The sequence below is a fragment of the Hemibagrus wyckioides genome, linkage group LG05, assembly GCF_019097595.1.
Source record: "Hemibagrus wyckioides isolate EC202008001 linkage group LG05, SWU_Hwy_1.0, whole genome shotgun sequence".
Taxonomy (NCBI): domain Eukaryota; kingdom Metazoa; phylum Chordata; class Actinopteri; order Siluriformes; family Bagridae; genus Hemibagrus; species Hemibagrus wyckioides.
In genome coordinates this window covers 28,545,764-28,569,056 of record NC_080714.1, presented here as the reverse complement: position 1 = coordinate 28,569,056, position 23,293 = coordinate 28,545,764, and the positions used below count along the sequence as shown (strand labels likewise).

Here is a 23,293-nt window from a genome sequence, read left to right as displayed (position 1 = left end):
CCTTTTGGTTTATTTATCATTTCTCTTTAACCTTTTTTTTCTTCTCATTCTTTGTTTTGCATGGCACCTCATCCTTGTTTGCTAGCCGCAGCAGAGGTCAGTAGTAGCTCATCCATCCGGTTTTCTGGCATTTCTACCAAAACGTGCACCGTTCTTAATGGTAGGTGAGAAACGGGTCAGTAAACTGTGTGTTCATCAGTTATCAAAAAACAAAGTGCTACACGTTCATCAGACCAGCTAAAGTCACTCCTTACGCAGTAGATCCGGAGACATGATTCCACGATTTGCATGAAATTTAATGCTAATTAACACTTTTAACGTGTTCTTTTAATGGCTCATAGCAGCAATTTAAGAACTTTTAAAAATAAATTCATTTCTTTTTAAGGATTAAATGTTTAAATGATTTTATTGCAGCAGTCAGATATATAGTAGCAGTCAGCGGTATAGTGATGAGGTATAGTGATGAGGTACAGTGATGAGGGACAGTGATGAGGTACAGTGATGAGGTATAGTGATGAGGTATAGTGATGAGGTACAGTGATGAGGTATAGTGATGAGGTACAGTGATGAGGTATAGTGATGAGGTACAGTGATGAGGTATAGTGATGAGGTACAGTGATGAGGTATAGTGATGAGGTATAGTGATGAGGTACAGTGATGAGGTATAGTGATGAGGTATAGTGATGAGGGACAGTGATGAGGTATAGTGATGAGGTATAGTGATGAGGGACAGTGATGAGGTACAGTGATGAGGTACAGTGATGAGGTATAGTGATGAGGTACAGTGATGAGGTATAGTGATGAGGTATAGTGATGAGGTACAGTGATGAGGTATAGTGATGAGGTACAGTGATGAGGTATAGTGATGAGGTATAGTGATGAGGTACAGTGATGAGGTATAGTGATGAGGTACAGTGATGAGGTATAGTGATGAGGTACAGTGATGAGGTATAGTGATGAGGTACAGTGATGAGGTATAGTGATGAGGTATAGTGATGAGGTATAGTGATGAGGTACAGTGATGAGGTATAGTGATGAGGTATAGTGATGAGGTATAGTGATGAGGTATAGTGATGAGGTATAGTGATGAGGTATAGTGATGAGGTACAGTGATGAGGTACAGTGATGAGGTACGGTGATGAGGTACGGTGATGAGGTATGGTGATGAGGTATAGTGATGAGGTACAGTGATGAGGTACAGTGATGAGGTACAGTGATGAGGTACAGTGATGAGGTATAGTGATGAGGTACAGTGATGAGGTATAGTGATGAGGTACAGTGATGAGGTATAGTGATGAGGTATAGTGATGAGGTACAGTGATGAGGTACAGTGATGAGGTATAGTGATGAGGTACAGTGATGAGGTACGGTGATGAGGTATGGTGATGAGGTACGGTGATGAGGTACAGTGATGAGGGACAGTGATGAGGTACAGTGATGAGGTACAGTGATGAGGTATAGTGATGAGGTACAGTGATGAGGTATAGTGATGAGGTATAGTGATGAGGTATAGTGATGAGGTACAGTGATGAGGGACAGTGATGAGGTACAGTGATGAGGTACAGTGATGAGGTATAGTGATGAGGTACAGTGATGAGGTATAGTGATGAGGTACAGTGATGAGGTATAGTGATGAGGTACAGTGATGAGGTACAGTGATGAGGTACAGTGATGAGGTATAGTGATGAGGTACAGTGATGAGGTATAGTGATGAGGTACAGTGATGAGGTATAGTGATGAGGTACAGTGATGAGGTATAGTGATGAGGTATAGTGATGAGGTATAGTGATGAGGTACAGTGATGAGGTACAGTGATGAGGTACAGTGATGAGGTATAGTGATGAGGTACAGTGATGAGGTATAGTGATGAGGGACAGTGATGAGGTACGGTGATGAGGTACAGTGATGAGGTACGGTGATGAGGTATAGTGATGAGGTATAGTGATGAGGTACAGTGATGAGGTACAGTGATGAGGTATAGTGATGAGGTACGGTGATGAGGTACGGTGATGAGGTACGGTGATGAGGTATGGTGATGAGGTATAGTGATGAGGGACAGTGATGAGGTACAGTGATGAGGTACAGTGATGAGGTATAGTGATGAGGTACAGTGATGAGGTACAGTGATGAGGTACAGTGATGAGGTATAGTGATGAGGTATAGTGATGAGGTATAGTGATGAGGTATGGTGATGAGGTATAGTGATGAGGGACAGTGATGAGGTACAGTGATGAGGTACAGTGATGAGGTACAGGATAGATGATGAATATGAATATCGATGTTATATAAATTAGTGTGCAGAAGTGCAGAAATTTGCAAAGTCCAGAAATCTATGTACTATTGTGTAATCGTGTAAACATCCAGCTGTAATGGGGTAATTATTATTATTACACTATATTGCCAAAAGTTTTGGGACACCCCTCCAGATCATTTTATTCAGATGTTGTTTTTCAGGGGTTGGGCTCCGCCCCTTAGTTCCAGTGAAAGGAACTCTTAATGCTTCAGCTTCATACCAAGACATTTTGGACAATTTCATGCTCTTTGTGGGAACAGTTTGGGGATGACCCCTTCCTGTTCCAACATGACTGCACACCAGTGACCAAAGCAAGGTCCATAAAGACATGGATGAGTGAGTTTGGTGTGGAGGAACTTGACTGGCCTGTACAGAGTCCTGACCTCAACCCCATAGAACACCTTTGGGATGAATTAGAGTGGAGACTGTGAGACAGACCTTCTCGTCCAACATCAGTGTCTGACCTCACAAATGTGCTTCTAGAGGAACGGTCAAAAATCCCCATAAACACACTCCTAAACCTTGTGGAAAGCCTTCCCAGAAGAGTTGAAGCTGTTATAGCTGCAAAGGGCGGGGCAACTCCATATTACATTCATGTGCAGGTAAAGGCAGACGTCCCAAAACTTTTGGCAATATAATGTATTATTATTCCCTCTGAGATTTTTGTCAGAATCCATCATGTCTGGAATTTCTAAAATAAATGCCTCTCAGAACAAAACCAAAAACGAAACCGAGTTTAAAAAACACATTAAAATGTACAGCATCAGCCTTCAAACACGTTACAGTCATCTGACCTGCTAATAATCACGCGCTAATTATGTGACCACACACAACATGCTCATGTCATGAGGGTTTAAAGGCTTTCTAATCATTTACTCCTTTGAGTAATGATTAATATCGAAGCTAGAAGTTTAAACGGAGCCCATCGGTCAGTATGAACAAATCACTGAAAATAAAACAGAGAGAGAGAGAGAACTTACTTTTCTTCTTCACACAATCTTTCCATGTTGAATTTCCATGTTGAACTTCCATGTGGAATGTTGTAGAGCTCCAGGGTTGAGGAGCACCGTGGGTGAGGGACAAGTGGGCTGCTTTTTGATAACTGATGAATTTCTTGGTTTCGGTCAGTTCTCCTGGTTTGGAGGCGACTCTGTGATGCTGAGTTTAGTTGCAGTGTTTTTTTGTTTTTTTTTTAAATTTCTGCAGGAAAACAAGATGGCACTCTGGAGAACAATCAGAACAAAGGTGAGAGAACAAACGCACACTGACACAACCGCATCGTTAGCATCAGAAAGCAGTGGAGCTTCTGATGGACAGAGGAACCTTCATTTGATGTTTATGTGATGAACAGGGTTTTTTCTCCTGCCTTTTGTTTGTTTTAGTTTTTGTGTGGAGATCAGGATCATGATGAAATAATGTAACACTAACACGGTCTAATATTCTTTCACTTTTCATTATTATTATTATTATTATTTTCTGGCTTTGTGATTTTTTGCGGACATTTTCAGATTTGTTTCTGAATTATTTGAAATTTTCCGATTTTTAAAAATTTTCTGACATTATGAGATTAGGATTATAACTTTATTATTTTAAACTTTTTTTTTTTTATTTATATTTTTAGATTAATCATAACCGCTCAGTTTAAGTCCTGTTTAATAGTCTGTAAATTATTTTGTTTTTCTAGCTTTCTGATTTTTGGGGTAACCTTTTAGATTTTCCAAATTATTTTCTGATTTTCTGAGATTTTCTGGCATAACAAGATTATTTTATTTTATTTTTTTATGACTTTTAGATCTTTTAGACTTTTAGACCAACATTCTGAATAATCCGTTTTGTATTTCCAACTGATTTTTTTATTTTGCCTTTTTATTTTTTTTACTTAAATTTCCAATTTCCTGAAATTATAATTTACCAAATTTCAGATTTTTTCGTACTTTTTTAAAAAATGATTTTGTTAATGTTAAATGTTAAAGTGCTCAGATTCCACAAATCTCTGAAATTCCTGATTGTCAAATTGTTTCCCTTTTTGTTTTTAAACCATGCGGAAGGCCCGGGTTTGATTCCCAGCCAGTGGCCAAAACCCCAGCCACTGTATGCAGTGCCGGTCCCAAGCCCGGATAAAAAATGGGAGGGTTGCGTCAGGAAGGGCACCCGATGTAAAACCTGTGCCCAGTTGTTGTGTGGACCAGCTGGTCCGCTGTGGCCACCCCTCACACACACACACACACACAGAGGGAGCAGCCAAAAGATCAACAACAACGTGTTTTCAAAATTTCTTATTTTATTTTTTTTTTGTTTCCATTTTTCTCCTTTCTGGTCTTCAGACTCTTTATTTCCTGACATTATGCAAAATTGTATCTAAACTCTGACTTTTTTTTTATTTGACTCTGATTTTTTGCTCATTAACAGGCAGTAAACAGGACGATGCGGTTGCCATGGAGATGCAGCCTCTGAAGAGCGCAGAGGGCGGAGACACAGAGGAAAAAGAGAGAAAGAAATCGAGTGTCACCAAAAAAGAGAAATCTGTGCTTCAGGGAAAACTCACCAAGCTGGCAGTGCAGATCGGGAAAGCAGGTGAGGAATGTGTAGAGGAATGTAATGAAGAACATGCAGAGGAACGTGCAGAGGAACATGCTGAGGAACGTGATGAGGAACGTGATGAGGAATGTGTAGAGGAACGTGTAGAGGAACGTGTAGAGGAATGTGTAGAGGAATGTGTAGAGGAACGTAATGAGGAATGTATAGAGGAACGTGTAGAGGAACGTGTAGAGGAACGTGATGAGGAATGTGTAGAGGAACGTAATGAGGAATGTATAGAGGAACGTGTAGAGGAACGTGTAGAGGAACGTGATGAGGAATGTGTAGAGGAACGTGTAGAGGAACGTGATGAGGAATGTGTAGAGGAACGTGTAGAGGAACGTGTAGAGGAATGTAATGAAGAACATGCAGAGGAACGTGCAGAGGAACGTGCTGAGGAACGTGATGAGGAACGTGATGAGGAATGTGTAGAGGAACGTGTAGAGGAACGTGATGAGGAATGTATAGAGGAACGTGTAGAGGAACGTGTAGAGGAACGTGTAGAGGAACGTGATGAGGAACGTGATGAGGAACGTGTAGAGGAACGTAATGAGGAACGTGTAGAGGAACGTGTAGAGGAACGTGTAGAGGAACGTAATGAGGAACGTGTAGAGGAACGTGTAGAGGAACGTGATGAGGAACGTGTAGAGGAACGTGATGAGGAATGTATAGAGGAACGTGTAGAGGAACGTGATGAGGAATGTGTAGAGGAACGTGTAGAGGAACGTAATGAGGAATGTATAGAGGAACGTGTAGAGGAACGTGATGAGGAACGTGTAGAGGAACGTGTAGAGGAACGTAATGAGGAATGTATAGAGGAACATGTAGAGAAACGTGATGAGGAATGTATAGAGGAACATGTAGAGGAACGTGATGAGGAATGTATAGAGGAACGTGTAGAGGAACGTAATGAGGAATGTATAGAGGAACATGTAGAGGAACATGATGAGGAATGTATAGAGGAACGTGTAGAGGAACGTAATGAGGAATGTATAGAGGAACATGTAGAGGAACGTGATGAGGAATGTATAGAGGAACATGTAGAGGAACATGATGAGGAATGTATAGAGGAACGTGTAGAGGAACGTAATGAGGAATGTATAGAGGAACATGTAGAGGAACGTGATGAGGAATGTATAGAGGAACGTAATGAGGAATGTATAGAGGAACGTGTAGAGGAACGTGATGAGGAATGTATAGAGGAACATGTAGAGGAACGTGATGAGGAATGTGTAGAGGAACGTGTAGAGGAACGTAATGAGGAACGTAATGAGGAATGTATAGAGGAACATGTAGAGGAACGTGATGAGGAATGTATAGAGGAACATGTAGAGGAACGTGATGAGGAATGTATAGAGGAACATGTAGAGGAACATGATGAGGAATGTATAGAGGAACGTGTAGAGGAACGTAATGAGGAATGTATAGAGGAACATGTAGAGGAACGTGATGAGGAATGTATAGAGGAACATGTAGAGGAACGTGATGAGGAATGTATAGAGGAACGTAATGAGGAATGTATAGAGGAACGTGTAGAGGAACGTGATGAGGAATGTATAGAGGAACATGTAGAGGAACGTGATGAGGAATGTGTAGAGGAACGTGTAGAGGAACGTAATGAGGAACGTAATGAGGAATGTATAGAGGAACATGTAGAGGAACGTGATGAGGAATGTATAGAGGAACGTGTAGAGGAACGTAATGAGGAATGTATAGAGGAACATGTAGAGGAACATGATGAGGAATGTATAGAGGAACGTGTAGAGGAACGTAATGAGGAATGTATAGAGGAACATGTAGAGGAACGTGATGAGGAATGTATAGAGGAACATGTAGAGGAACATGATGAGGAATGTATAGAGGAACGTGTAGAGGAACGTGATGAGGAATGTATAGAGGAACGTAATGAGGAATGTATAGAGGAACGTGTAGAGGAACGTGATGAGGAATGTATAGAGGAACATGTAGAGGAACGTGATGAGGAATGTGTAGAGGAACGTGTAGAGGAACGTAATGAGGAACGTAATGAGGAATGTATAGAGGAACATGTAGAGGAACGTGATGAGGAATGTATAGAGGAACATGTAGAGGAACGTGATGAGGAATGTATAGAGGAACATGTAGAGGAACATGATGAGGAATGTATAGAGGAACGTGTAGAGGAACGTAATGAGGAATGTATAGAGGAACATGTAGAGGAACGTGATGAGGAATGTATAGAGGAACGTAATGAGGGATGTATAGAGGAACGTGTAGAGGAACGTGATGAGGAATGTATAGAGGAACATGTAGAGGAACGTGATGAGGAATGTGTAGAGGAACGTGTAGAGGAACGTAATGAGGAACGTAATGAGGAATGTATAGAGGAACGTGTAGAGGAACGTGATGAGGAATGTGTAGAGGAACGTGTAGAGGAACGTGATGAGGAATGTATAGAGGAACGTGTAGAGGAACGTGATGAGGAACGTGATGAGGAATGTATAGAGGAACGTGTAGAGGAACGTGATGAGGAACGTGTAGAGGAACGTGTAGAGGAACGTAATGAGGAATGTATAGAGGAACATGTAGAGGAACGTGATGAGGAATGTATAGAGGAACATGTAGAGGAACGTGATGAGGAATGTATAGAGGAACATGTAGAGGAACGTGATGAGGAATGTATAGAGGAACATGTAGAGGAACGTGATGAGGAATGTATAGAGGAACATGAGGAGAGGAACGTGATGAGGAATGTATAGAGGAACATGTAGAGGAACGTGATGAGGAATGTATAGAGGAACATGAGGAGAGGAGCGTGTAAAAAAACGTGCGGAGGAATGTTTTGAGGAACGTGATGAGGAACATGATGAGGAACATGCAAAGGAACCTGATGAGGAGAGATACGCTGACATGCTCCTCCTGTTCTGTGCAGGTTTAGTGATGTCGGCCATCACGGTGATTATCCTGATGCTGTACTTCGTGATAAAGACCTTCATCATTCAGGGTCACTCCTGGCTCCCTGACTGTACCCCCATATACGTCCAGTACTTCGTGAAGTTCTTCATCATCGGGGTGACGGTGCTGGTCGTGGCCGTTCCTGAAGGTCTGCCGCTGGCCGTCACCATCTCGCTGGCTTATTCTGTAAAGGTTAGTCGAAATATTCAGCAACAGTTTATTCCACTTCCTCTTCCTGTTCCTGTGTGACACGGAGCCATGGTTACAGCAACATTTTTCACTCATGATTAGATTTTTCATTCTATCCTGTCTTATACGATCTCCTCTAGTTAAACGTGTCTCGTTAAACAGAAACGTTACTAATTAAAATAAAGTTTAGAAGGAACTAAAAAGATCATTGGTGCCTCTGGTGAGTGTATGTAACTAATACAGTTAGCTTTGATAACCTTCCATAAAAGCTAGTACGTATGAAACGATCTTCTCAGTGATTAGTGTGGCTTTAAATTGTTGTTTAATTTGAACAGGCCACACCCACAAGAGACACAGTACTGGTTGTATGTGCTGCAAGCTAACAAGCTAGCATGAAAGTAGATTTATTTCCTTAAGCTGGGAGAAAGCACAATGAAAACACAAGCTAGCTAGCTAGCATTAGGGACATTCACTCACACGCAATTCATTTTAGAAAATAATTAGCGATTAATGAAGCACTGGATTAATGGGGTGTGTAATGCAGCGCTGGTCAGAATGATGAGATGATAACGATATTGTGATGTAATGACATTGTGATACAGTTTACAGTGTGTGTATTATTGCCCCTGCTGCTATTAGCTAATAGGAACAAAGCGTTTTAGACCTTTTTGTAAAAACCTTCCAGAAAATGATGAAGGACAACAATCTGGTGCGGCATCTGGACGCATGCGAGACGATGGGCAATGCCACGGCCATCTGCTCGGACAAAACGGGAACCCTGACCACCAACCGCATGACGGCGGTGCAGATCTACGTGGGAGATCAACACTTCACGGAAATCCCAGAGCAGCAGCACGTTAACACAAACACCCTAGAGCTGCTCGCTAGTGCCATCTCCATCAACAGTGCCTACACCTCCAAGATCACGGTGAGCAGATCCGATCCATGGCTGGGACGCTCCGGCTCCACCTGAACAGTGACACTTTCACTATGCAGCAGTACAAACACAGGTTAGCGTGAGACTAGCGTGAGGCTAGCATGAATAAAGTGGGTGTGAGTTGACTGTAAGTTTAGCATGAGGTCATTTAAAGATTGACAGTGTGAGGTTGGTAGGACATTAGCATGATGGCGTGAAGTCACTGTAAAGTTAGCATGAGGTTGTTTTGAGGTTTGCACAAGATTAGCATGAGACTGATGTGCGGTTGTTCAAACATTAGCATGAGGATTGTGTAATGTGGATCTTATGCTAGCGTGATTGATTGTGATATGAGGTTTGTACATGTTAGCGTGAGGTTGCTCTGAGGTTGCTATATCAGTGCTCTGTGATTTCAGGTTAAACGTGTGCAAGGCTGCTGTACGATCAATGTTGGTGTGATAGCTTAAGCTAATATTAGCATGACGTTAGTTGGCATTTAAATGTTAGCTTAGCTTTACTGTAAACTACTAGTCAAAGATCTGATACAAGAACAAGTGTTCTAACACACACCACGATAATGGACCATACAAATATCTCTCCTCTCTCTCTCTCTCTCTCTCTCTCTCTCTCTCTCTTTTCCTCTCTCTTTCTCTCTCTCTCTCTGTCTCTCTCTCTCTTTTCCTCTCTCTTTCTCTCTCTCTCTCTGTCTCTCTCTCTCTTTTCTTCTCTCTCTCTCTCTCTCTCTCTCTCTCTCTCTCTCTCTCTCTTTTCCTCTCTCTTTCTCTCTCTCTCTCTGTCTCTCTCTCTCTTTTCTTCTCTCTCTCTCTGTCTCTCTTTTCCTCTCTTTTCCTCTCTCTTTCTCTCTCTCTCTCTCTCTCTCTCTTTTCCTCTCTCTCTCTCTCTCTCTCTTTTCCTCTCTCTCTCTCTCTCTCTCTCTCTCTCTCTCTCTAGGCAGCCGAGAAGGAGGGAGGTTTACCTAAGCAGGTAGGGAATAAGACGGAGTGTGCTCTGCTGGGTCTGGTTCTGGATCTGAAGCGTGATTATGAGTCGATACGAGAGCAGGTCCCAGAGGAGAACCTCTATAAAGTCTACACCTTCAACTCCGTCCGCAAGTCCATGAGCACCGTCATCCAGCTCCCTGACGGACACTTCCGCATCTACAGCAAAGGAGCATCTGAGATCCTGCTCAAAAAGTGTGTGTGTGTGTGTGTAGGTGTGTGCATGTGTACATGTGTGTATATATGTGTTTGTGAGTGTGTATACGTGTGTGTATATGTGTGTATATGTGTGTGTGAGTAAATTTATTCTAAATTTCAACACAGATTATTTCAGACTAATTTAATACTCAGTAAACAGATAATTGCAGTCTCGCAGTCTAAACTAACACTAACATTAAACTAACACTAAACTAACACTAACATTAAACTAACACTAACATTAAACTAACACTAAACTAACACTAAACTAACACTAACATTAAACTAACACTAACATTAAACTAACACTAACATTAAACTAACACTAACATTAAACTAACACTAAACTAACACTAACATTAAACTAACACTAACATTAAACTAACACTAAACTAACACTAACATTAAACTAACACTAAACTAACACTAACATTAAACTAACACTAACATTAAACTAACACTAAACTAACACTAACATTAAACTAACACTAAACTAACACTAACATTAAACTAACACTAACATTAAACTAACACTAAACTAACACTAACATTAAACTAACACTAAACTAACACTAACATTAAACTAACACTAAACTAACACTAACATTAAACTAACACTAACATTAAACTAACACTAAACTAACACTAACATTAAACTAACACTAAACTAACACTAACATTAAACTAACACTAAACTAACACTAACATTAAACTAACACTAAACTAACACTAACATTAAACTAACACTAACATTAAACTAACACTAAACTAACACTAACATTAAACTAACACTAAACTAACACTAACATTAAACTAACACTAACATTAAACTAACACTAAACTAACACTAACATTAAACTAACACTAAACTAACACTAACATTAAACTAACACTAACATTAAACTAACACTAAACTAACACTAACATTAAACTAACACTAAACTAACACTAACATTAAACTAACACTAACATTAAACTAACACTAAACTAACACTAACATTAAACTAACACTAAACTAACACTAACATTAAACTAACACTAACATTAAACTAACACTAAACTAACACTAACATTAAACTAACACTAACATTAAACTAACACTAACATTAAACTAACACTAACATTAAACTAACACTAACATTAAACTAACACTAAACTAACACTAACATTAAACTAACACTAACATTAAACTAACACTAACATTAAACTAACACTAACATTAAACTAACACTAAACTAACACTAACATTAAACTAACACTAAACTAACACTAACATTAAACTAACACTAACATTAAACTAACATTAACATTAAACTAACATTAAACTAACACTAACACTAACATTAAACTAACACTAAACTAACACTAACATTAAACTAACATTAACATTAAACTAACATTAAACTAACACTAACACTAACATTAAACTAACACTAAACTAACACTAACATTAAACTAACACTAACACTAACATTAAACTAACATTAACATTAAACTAACATTAAACTAACACTAACATTAAACTAACACTAACATTAAACTAACACTAAACTAACACTAACATTAAACTAACACTAAACTAACACTAACATTAAACTAACATTAACATTAAACTAACACTAAACTAACACTAACACTAAACTAACACTAACACTAAACTAGCACTAACACTAACACTAAACTAGCACTAACACTAAACTAGCACTAACACTAACACTAAACTAGCACTAACACTAAACTAGCACTAACACTAAACTAGCACTAACACTAACACTAAACTAGCACTAACACTAAACTAGCACTAACACTAAACTAACACTAACACTAAACTAACACTAACACTAAACTAGCACTAACACTAACACTAAACTAGCACTAACACTAACATTAAACTAACACTAAACTAGCACTAACACTAACACTAAACTAGCACTAACACTAAACTAACACTAACACTAAACTAGCACTAACACTAAACTAGCACTAAACTAGCACTAACACTAAACTAACACTAAACTAGCACTAACACTAAACTAACACTAAACTAACACTAACACTAAACTAACACTAACACTAAACTAACACTAACACTAAACTAGCACTAACACTAACACTAAACTAACACTAAACTAACACTAAACTAGCACTAACACTAAACTAGCACTAACACTAAACTAGCACTAACACTAACATTAAACTAACACTAAACTAACACTAACATTAAACTAACATTAACATTAAACTAACACTAAACTAACACTAACACTAAACTAGCACTAACACTAAACTAGCACTAACACTAAACTAGCACTAACACTAACACTAAACTAACACTAAACTAGCACTAACACTAAACTAGCACTAACACTAAACTAGCACTAACACTAACACTAAACTAACACTAACACTAAACTAGCACTAACACTAAACTAGCACTAACACTAAACTAACACTAACACTAAACTAACACTAACACTAAACTAGCACTAACACTAACACTAAACTAGCACTAACACTAACATTAAACTAACACTAAACTAGCACTAACACTAACACTAAACTAGCACTAACACTAAACTAACACTAACACTAACACTAAACTAGCACTAACACTAAACTAGCACTAACACTAAACTAACACTAAACTAGCACTAACACTAAACTAACACTAAACTAACACTAACACTAAACTAACACTAACACTAAACTAACACTAACACTAAACTAGCACTAACACTAACACTAAACTAACACTAAACTAACACTAAACTAACACTAAACTAGCACTAACACTAAACTAGCACTAACACTAACATTAAACTAACACTAAACTAACACTAAACTAGCACTAACACTAAACTAACACTAACACTAAACTAGCACTAACACTAAACTAGCACTAGCACTAACACTAAACTAACACTAACACTAAACTAGCACTAGCACTAACACTAAACTAACACTAAACTAACACTAACACTAAACTAGCACTAACACTAACACTAAACTAACACTAAACTAACACTAAACTAGCACTAACACTAAACTAGCACTAACACTAACATTAAACTAACACTAAACTAACACTAAACTAGCACTAACACTAAACTAGCACTAACACTAACATTAAACTAACACTAAACTAACACTAAACTAACACTAACACTAAACTAGCACTAGCACTAACACTAAACTAACACTAAACTAACACTAACACTAAACTAGCACTAACACTAACATTAAACTAACACTAAACTAACACTAAACTAGCACTAACACTAAACTAGCACTAGCACTAACACTAAACTAACACTAACACTAAACTAGCACTAGCACTAACACTAAACTAACACTAACACTAACACTAAACTAGCACTAGCACTAACACTAAACTAACACTAACACTAACACTAAACTAGCACTAGCACTAACACTAAACTAACACTAACACTAACACTAAACTAGCACTAGCACTAACACTAAACTAACACTAACACTAAACTAACACTAACACTAACACTAAACTAGCACTAGCACTAACACTAAACTAACACTAACACTAAACTAACACTAACACTAACACTAAACTAGCACTAGCACTAACACTAAACTAACACTAACACTAAACTAGCACTAGCACTAACACTAAACTAACACTAACACTAAACTAACACTAACACTAAACTAGCACTAGCACTAACACTAAACTAACACTAACACTAACACTAAACTAGCACTAACACTAAACTAACACTAACACTAACACTAAACTAGCACTAGCACTAACACTAAACTAACACTAACACTAACACTAAACTAGCACTAGCACTAACACTAAACTAACACTAACACTAAACTAGCACTAGCACTAACACTAAACTAACACTAACACTAAACTAACACTAACACTAAACTAGCACTAACACTAACACTAACACTAAACTAGCACTAACACTAAACTAGCACTAACACTAACACTGCACCTGACTAAAACTTCACACGAACTTCAACTTAAACTGGATAATTTTAACGCTAACTGGGAACGCTGATGAAGTTATCCCCGATGGAGCTACTAATCCAAACTAACTGAACTGAACTGTATCTAACTCAGACTCATCTCCCGCCTTCAAAACAAACCTGGACTAAATTTAATCGTCACTGAAGGACTGACCATTTGCACTAACCCTAACCAATCTCACCTTTATCACTAACCCTGTTTCCATTAACCAGACTTTATCTATACTAATACCAACTTATTCATTTCTGTCTAATCTATGTCTAATTTCTCACTGACTCAGAATGAACGATTCTGGAATCAGGACCAGCTCCTGTCTCTGACCCTGAACCAGTCACTGAGGGTCTCCTCTCTCTCTCTGTAGATGTTCCTCCATTTTGTCCCAGAGCGGTTCGGTGCGTCCGTTCGGACCTCGAGATCGCGATGAGATGGTGAAGAAGGTGATCGAGCCGATGGCGTGTGACGGCCTCCGTACCATCTGTGTAGCGTATCGCGACCTTCCTAGCGATCTGCCGCCGGAGTGGGACAACGAGGTCGAGATCATCAACAACCTCATCTGCATCACAGTGGTGGGAATCGAGGATCCGGTTCGGCCCGAGGTGAGACGGTTAAAGAGATTTAGTTAAAGACTGTTAAAGACGTAAAACGGTAAAAAGCCATCTGTGATGTACGGCTTATAATCTATATTTTAAATGTACATAACTTTGTTTCTGATTGGTCAGCTTGTCTCTCACTGTTCAATCAGGTTCCAGATGCTATCAGGAAGTGCCAGAGGGCAGGAATCACGGTGAGAATGGTCACAGGAGATAACATCAACACGGCCCGCGCCATCGCCGCTAAATGCGGCATCATTAACATCGGAGACGACTTCCTGTGCATGGAGGGAAAAGACTTTAACCGGCGAATCAGGAACGAGAAAGGAGAGGTATGGTCAGCTCTCTTAGCCAATCAGATCACAGTTTGGAGCAACTGTAAGCTCCACCTCTTAGGATTTTCATTCAGCTGCTTAGTTCTGTTACAGTGTATTGATAGTCTCCAGCCAATCAGATCGTTTCATTTCTTTGTGCTTGCGTTTAACACGGTTACACTGGGATGATAATCGAAAAAGTTGTGGAGGTGGAGGACTCGAAATCCCAGAATGCATCGCGGCTATACGATGCTGAGTTAAAGCAGAGGCTGAACTCGGCTAGTCGCTGATCTGTGAGACGACTAGATCTGTGGCGCTGGTGGTGATTTTAGTGTAAATGTTGATGGACAGATTAAAAGACAAAAGCGCCGCTGCATCACATGCTTTTTGGTGGAGATGAAGCGAGGGTTGAACGGCATTGTGGATAACGTGGGAAATCTTGGCTTATGCTGATCACATGTTAATTATAAATATGCAAATCATTTTAATTGGGACGAAATTCAATGCTTTATTTATTAAAATAAATGAATCATGAATAAACTCGTTAATGCTAATGATCTTTTTCTGTCCAGGTGGAGCAGGAGCGCATCGATAAGATCTGGCCCAAACTCAGGGTACTGGCTCGCTCATCTCCAACAGACAAACATACACTTGTCAAAGGTACACACACACACACACACACACACTATACAACCTTTAGCTTGTAAATCCAGTTGTCTTACAAATCATCACAGATCATCTGTACTGAAATTCTTGATCTTTGATTCCACCTTTCAGTCTCCAGAACTTTAAGTATAACTCAGCACTCGAAGTTGCGTCATCAGACGCTTCTTCTTCTTCTTCTTCTTCTTTGGTCTTTTCCCTTCAGGGGTCTCCACAGAGAATCATCTCTCTCCATCTATCCCTATCTTCTGCATCCTCAACACTTACACCCACTAGCTTCATATCCTCATTTATTACATCCATATCCCTCCTCTTTGACCTTCCTCTTTTCCTCCTGCCTGGCAGCTCCATGTCCAACATTCTCCTACCAATATACTCACTCTCCCTCCTCTGGACATGTCCAAACCGTCTTAACCTGTCCTCCCTTAATCAAATTCAAATTTTATTTGTCACATACATAATGGTACACAGTGTGATATGCAGTGAAATGCTTATACGACTGTTTTGACCCTTGAAAAAGGAAAAGGAAAAGGAATAAGGACAGAACAAAAGACAAGGATAAAATATAAAAATACGAAATATAAAATATAAGAATACGAATTATACTAAAAATACGAAATATAAAATATAAAACAACAAGTTCATAGTAGGTAAAAAATAAAATAGAATAAAATATAATAAATATAAATAAAGTAAGGTATGGTATATATGTATATAGAATATGTATATAAAATAGAATATATATATAGGAAGTGTAAAATACAACAACTGTGTTATTGTAGACAGCAGCAGTACAAAATTTTGCAAAATTATATAAAGTGAAGTGTGTAGTGTGCAATAGTGTCCAAGGTGTCCAAGGTGCAGACAGCAGCAGTACGAAGTGGAATAAGGTGATGAGGTGATGAGAGCAGTGGTAATGTCCATCTTTAAAGTGCAGATGTGCAGAAGTCCTCTTTGTATGTAAACGGGAGCAGACTGTGCAACATGTATGTTTATGTGTTATATTGTGTGCACAGTCTTGAAATGTGCAAATGTGCAGATGTACATTGTGCGTTTATTGTGTGCCACAATCCTGTAATGTGCAAATGTCAGAATACACAGTGCAGGACGGGTCAGGGCTGTTTTGGCAGCAGAATGTGGACCAACACAATATTAGGCAGGTGGTCATAATGTTAAATGAAATGTGTAAGATTTAAACATGACGGAATGATCTGGGTTTTAAACTCGCCGGTGATCAAAACTTCAAAGCTGATCAACGATCAATTGAGGTTCACGTTAGTGAGTATCCTTATACGGAAATTTACACAAAATCATGTGTGTTAAGTGTCTTTTTTTTCAGAACAGGTATATTGTACTGATTTTAAGGGATAAAACTGCTACGATCTTGTGTGTGTGTGTGTGTGTGTGTGTGTGTGTGTAGGTATCATAGACAGCACTATAGGAGAACAGAGGCAGGTTGTGGCGGTGACCGGTGACGGGACGAATGACGGTCCGGCGCTGAAGAAAGCCGACGTTGGCTTTGCGATGGTGATTCATTTTATATTTTTATTCTGATGATGAAGTAAATAGATACAGAAACACGGATCGGTCCTCAAGTCTGATTCCATGTCTGATTCTGTTTCAGACTATTTCATGTAGCTTTTATTCAATAAAGCTGCACATGTTTTAGAGGTGTGTGTGTGTGTGTGTGTGTGTGTGTAGGGTATCGCGGGGACAGACGTGGCGAAGGAGGCGTCAGACATCATTCTAACGGACGATAACTTCAGCAGCATCGTGAAGGCTGTGATGTGGGGCAGAAACGTTTACGACAGTATCTCCAAATTCCTGCAGTTTCAGCTGACCGTCAACGTGGTGGCCGTTATAGTGGCTTTCACTGGAGCCTGTATTACACAGGTATACACACACACATACACACACACAAACACAGGTACACACACACACACACACACAGGTACACACACACACACACACACACAGGTACACACACACAAACAGTCAGTAGAGATTCACTTCAGTCATCTCTGTCTGATGATCCAGCTCGAACCTGAGCACCGAATAAAACTCTGTGGACCCACCTGAAGAAGCTCCAGCTTCACCTCTGCTTGTTACACAGCACTGGAGACTCCTTCACACACACACAGACAGCTATATCAGTCAGCTATGTCTATCTTATTGATTCGATTATTAAACCTGTTTACGTTCTACAAATCCCTGTGAATGAGCTGTTGCTATAGAATATAATATATAGTAAAAGTGTGTGTGTGTGTGTGTGTGTGTGTGTGTGTGCAGGACTCTCCTCTGAAGGCCGTGCAGATGTTGTGGGTGAACCTGATTATGGACACATTTGCCTCTTTAGCTCTGGCCACCGAGCCTCCCACTGAGTCACTCTTGTTACGCAAACCTTACGGTCGCAACAAGCCTCTCATCTCCAGGACCATGATGAAGAATATCCTCGGACATGCTGTGTATCAGCTTGTCATCATCTTCACACTGCTGTTTGTCGGTGTGTGTATGTGTGTGTTTGAGAGAAGAATCATCTTTACATCTTTGCTGTAATAATCACCTTTCCTTCTCCTCCGCAGGTGAGAAGATATTCGATATCGATAACGGCCGCAATGCTCCTCTTCATGCTCCTCCATCTGAGCATTACACCATCATCTTTAACACCTTCGTCCTCATGCAGCTCTTCAACGAGATCAACGCACGGAAAATCCACGGCGAGAGGAACGTCTTCGACGGCATCTTTGCTAATCCCATCTTCTGCTCCATTGTCCTTGGCACCTTTGCTATACAGGTCAGATTTCAGTAACGTTTCATTGACCACATTCTGTTTAGCATAGGTCCAGGTGATGAGTGTGTGTGTGTGTGTATGTGTGTGTGTGTGTTTAGATTGTGATTGTGCAGTTTGGAGGGAAGCCGTTTAGCTGTTCACCCCTGAATGTGGAGCAGTGGCTCTGGTGTCTGTTTGTAGGAGTGGGAGAGCTGATCTGGGGTCAGGTAATACTCCTCTTCATCTTTAAACACATAACTGAGGTAAACAAAGCATTTTTTTGTTTGCTTATTGTTGTTTGTTGCTGTTCTGACTGTAATATCAGGTGTGTATATGGACGAGGTGGATTTGGGAATTCTAACGATGATCATTCTATTGTACAGTTATGTGATTTTGTAAAAGAAAGCAGAGAAGGGGACAGAGGAGGTACAGATTGGTGCAAAACTTCTCAACAAGAACAGATACTTGAGCAAGAGCTGGGGCAAGTATTAGGTCAGGAGACTGGAGCTGGTACTAGGGCTGGGACTGGAGCTGGGGCTAGGGCTGGGACTGGAGCTGGGACTGGGACTGGAGCTAGGACTAGGGCTGCGACTGGAGCTAGGACTAGGGCTGGGACTGGAGCTGGGACTAGAACTGGGACTAGGGCTGGGAGTGGAGTTGGGGCTAGAGCTAGGACTGGAGCTGGGACTAGAGCTGGGACTAGGGCTGGAAGTGGAGCTGGGACTAGGGCTGGGACTCGAGCTCGGACTAGAGCTGGGACTGGAGCTGGGACTGGAGCTGGGACTAGAGCTGGGACTGGAGCTAAGACTGCACCTGGGACTGCAGCTGGGACTGGAGCTGAACTTTAGCTGGGACTGGGGTAGAGATTCTGATAGCTGCTGGAAAAAAAGCTGGTGCAGAAGCAGGGTAAGGAAGCAGGGCATGAGCTGATATCTGGGGCAACAACCAGAATAGGAGCTGGGCCAGAAGCCTAGACAGTTGCTGGGGTAGGAACTGGGAGAAACTGGAACAAAAGCTAGGACAGGTGAACTAGGACAGGTGATTTAGACAGCAGCTGAGGCAGAGCTTGGGGCAAAAACTGGTAAAAAATGCCTAGACTGAAGTTAGGCCAAATGCCTGTGCAGCTGGAATAAAAGATGGATAATAAAAGAACTAAGGGCAACAACCAGGGGAGGAGCAAGGTCAGGAGCTTGGGGCGGGAGCTGGGACAGAAGCTGAGATGGCCTGTGGCAGGAGCTGTTATAGCAGTTGGGGCAGGGGTTGGGAAAGGACCTGGGCAGCAATTGGTACATCAGCTGGGGTGGAAGTTTGTAAACAAGCTTCTTGACATTTGAAGCTGGAGCAGAAACTAGGGCAGAAGTGAGGCTAGAACTTGAACAGAAGCTGGGGTAATAGCTAATATCTGAGAAAGGATGTGGGGCAGGAGCTGGGAAAGCACCATGGGCATCAGGTTAGACATAAGCTGGGGCAGAAGAAACAGAAACTGGGGTAGGAAGTGGAATTTCTAGGAAGGATTTTAAGACTTGATTATTTGTGGATGTCGATAGGTGATTGCATCTGTGCCAACAAACCAGCTGAAGTTTCTGAAGGAAGCGGGGCTTGGCCCAGCAGCTGATGATATCACTGATGAAGATCTGGCAGAGGATGAGGAAGAGATTGATCACGCAGAGCGCGAACTGAGACGAGGACAAATACTCTGGTTCCGAGGACTGAACCGTATCCAGACGCAGGTAATGAGTTTGTGTCGCCGTCTGTCTTCGTCCCTCGCTGTCAGACGTGGGATTAATGTGAATCTGTTACTCCACCTGTCCGTTTCTCACTGTCTGTCTGTGTGTGTGTGTGTGTGTGTGTGTGTCTTTCCCGCAGATGGAGGTAGTCAGCACGTTTAAGCGCAGTGGCTCATTTCAGGGTGCCGTCCGTCGCCGGTCCTCCATCCTCAGCCAGCTGCATGACGTAACCAACACACACACACACGTAGGTCTGTCAGCGGGGAGTGATCTCCAGCCCTCCGCTAACGGCCAGGACACACACTCCAACACACACATGTACACACACCCTCAGTGAACAGTGACTCCTACACACACAAACACACACTCTAGAGAACTGACTCAACACTGCGGCCAATAAGTGTGCGTGAGAGAGAAGTTAACGTTTCAGTCGTCTGTCTGTGTCCATGCGTGTGCATTCTCTCAGGTTCTTCCTTTCGTTTCTTTTCTTAACCTTATCCTCTCTCTCTCTCTCTCTCTCTCACATACACACACACACACTCTTGTTGTCTCTGCCGTTATTCATTTCTGTTTTTTTCTTTCATTCTTGTAAAAAGAAATTAAGAAAAGATGATTTAAGTTTTATTTTTTAAAAATATGTTAATTTTTGCAACGCGGAAATAACCGAGAAGAAAGAGACGGCCGTAAACAGACGAGTGTAAACCCATAACCTGCAGCTTTTCTTTTTTTCTGTGTGAATAAACGCATCGTTCTCTATCGATCTGCTGCATGCTCATTTCCTACTTCCTGTTGTTGTTTTTCTCGTCTTTTCACTGTCTTGTCTTTATTTCTTAAGAAGTGACTTTCATATTACTGTATAAAATTCATTCTGTATTTTTTTTTCCCCACCTCTTTTTTGGTGCTTTATTGTAGTCAGCCATTTTTTGTTGTTGTTTCTTTCTTTATCATGAATGTAAGAGTTTTTTTGTAAACGTTCTCGTCATTTGAGTCGTTTTCGGTTTTATCTGTTCTGGGCCTTTACACTCTGAATATTTACACCGTCAGGACAAGAAAATAATTTAAATGTAAAAATTGCATGTGTTGTAGAAATTTGCATCACGTTAATATTTGTCAATTAAAAAGTCTGAATGAAAAAAGCGGTTGCGCTGAACTGGAAGGTTTCTGTGGTGTGTTTGTGTTGTAAACTCTCTCCTCAGGCCTGATGCCATGCTTCGAGTCTAGACGAGCATGAATCTGACTGAATGTTAAACTAATAAACTCCACCTTCATCCATCTGCTTAAAAAAAGTGCAGTCTGATGTGTATCGGGGATCCAGCTCTGAACAATCTGCATGAATTTACCAATAATTTTGTCTACTTGTTTCGTGTGTATTATGTGTCTCTGATGTGCACCAATTCTTTTGTGTGTGTGTGTGTGTGTGTGTGTGTGTGTGTGATTTAAATGCAAACGTTTGTTTCAAAAGTGTGAACTGATTTTGTGTGCATGTTTCCCGTGTATTATACACCTTTTTCCCCCGAATATTTTATTTATTTCTGCCTCTCTGTGCCTTACACACACTGAGCCAAAGCTAGCAGAAGTCAAACGATTGCTTAAATATTCTGCCTGATGTTTTTTAATTTATCTATATAACATTTTTTTAATGATGTAAAAGTGATTGTTAATTTAAAAAAAAATGAAATTCATTAAATATTAAACATTTTCTGAATGTTTCTGAATGAATTCTACACCATTTTTTTTCTCCCTCTTATCTTTTTTTTTTTTTATCTCCTGTCCTGATTGGTCGATCCATAGATCCGAGTGGTGAGAACGTTCCACAGCTCTCTGTACGACGGAATGGAAAAATCGGACCTTCCTGACGGGGGGAATGAATTCCAGACCCCGCCGGAGTTCATCATCTCCGATGCCGGATGCAGGATCCCGCTGATCGACGAGACGGATGTAGACGACCAATCGGAACGCTCCGATTACAACCACGTGACTCAACACCAGCGCAGGAGTCCCTCGCGCTACCCTCACCGCCAACAGAGTCTCCCTGTCAAACTAAACTGCAACAACAACACATCCGAGAGACGGGTGTGCGTGTGACCGGGGTCGAAGGTCATTCGTCATAGCTAGCCTGCAGGTGACGAGTCTCGAGAAGGAGATTTTATAGAACGAGATTTTATATAAAGTATTAAAAACGAATTCTGATCATTTTCAAGCCTGTAAATTATTTTCTTTGCTTAGCAAAGATTCAAGTTACACTCACACTCAACATCTCGACTTTCTGCTCTACCTGATTTGAAAAGCCAATAAACTTCACTATATATATATTTAAATCGATAATGTGACTATTCTGATCATATTTATGGTTAATTCCAAAATGATTCTATGTAAATTAGATGCTTATATTAGCTTTATATACCCATGCGTGTGTGTGTGTGTATTACGTCAGTATTGCCGTCTTCGTTTATTCGTCTTTACAGTCTTGTGTTTCTGATTTTTGAGAGTCTTGTGTGTTTGTTGTGTCGATAAAACAATAAAGACGTTGTATATTAGGAATATAATTAATGCTAATTAAATGAAAATACGCTGCACATGAGTGTTCTGGGGTTTCGAGGAATATTGGAGATGATATCATGTTCTGAGGAAAACTCAGACGTGGATTTGTGTGTGTGTTTGCTATGTGGTTTTATAGGAAGTCTATTTTTTATTATTGTCGTGTTTCATGAAGCACACACACACACTCCGTCTCATCGTTATCGCTGTGTTCATTGTGTGTTCAGGCATAACTCAAATATATTTTACAGAATGAAATATGTGTCATGTGTTCATTGTCCTTCAAAGATGTTCAAAAAGAAGTCCAGAACTTTTGGATGAGTGATAAATAAGCAGTGTGTTAGCCGCTCCTTCGGTCTGCTGCACTGATCCGTGTTTGCGAGGCTAACTGACAAAGTGTCAGCTAATAATAATAAAGCTAATTAGCTAATGCATTAAGCTTTAACTTAAAGCTTTTGTCATTTCTTTAAAACAGAAATAAATAAAAAACGCCTAAATGTCATGCTAGTTTAGCCACACTGAACTTCACCATATCAACAAGCCTCCTTAGTCCGCGTGCTAGCTAACT

At 40.3% G+C, this 23,293-nt stretch overlaps 1 protein-coding gene across 5 annotated transcripts in view; it reads left to right on the top strand.

Annotated features, from left to right (window-relative positions):
- The window catches only part of atp2b3a (ATPase plasma membrane Ca2+ transporting 3a), a 36,268-nt gene extending 13,285 nt beyond the window's left edge, over nt 1–22,983 (top strand). Inside the window, exons 7-23 of one of the 5 annotated variants that reach the window (XM_058389226.1) lie at nt 86–160; nt 3,500–3,538; nt 4,703–4,867; nt 7,782–7,996; nt 8,679–8,921; nt 9,861–10,102; nt 14,485–14,719; nt 14,866–15,045; nt 15,600–15,687; nt 17,111–17,217; nt 17,392–17,583; nt 17,980–18,193; nt 18,273–18,484; nt 18,580–18,687; nt 20,008–20,190; nt 20,327–20,413; nt 21,979–22,983. In XM_058389226.1, coding sequence (XP_058245209.1) covers nt 86–160; nt 3,500–3,538; nt 4,703–4,867; nt 7,782–7,996; nt 8,679–8,921; nt 9,861–10,102; nt 14,485–14,719; nt 14,866–15,045; nt 15,600–15,687; nt 17,111–17,217; nt 17,392–17,583; nt 17,980–18,193; nt 18,273–18,484; nt 18,580–18,687; nt 20,008–20,190; nt 20,327–20,413; nt 21,979–22,272 — 2,879 coding nt within the window. In that variant the 3' untranslated portion in view covers nt 22,273–22,983. Of the gene's footprint in view, nt 1–85; nt 161–3,499; nt 3,539–4,702; nt 4,868–7,781; nt 7,997–8,678; nt 8,922–9,860; nt 10,103–14,484; nt 14,720–14,865; nt 15,046–15,599; nt 15,688–17,110; nt 17,218–17,391; nt 17,584–17,979; nt 18,194–18,272; nt 18,485–18,579; nt 18,688–20,007; nt 20,191–20,326; nt 20,435–21,978 lie in introns of all 5 variants that reach the window. The other 4 variants (XM_058389225.1, XM_058389228.1, XM_058389227.1 and 1 more) reach the window with 4 other exon arrangements.
- The last annotated feature ends 310 nt before the right edge of the window (nt 22,984–23,293 follow it).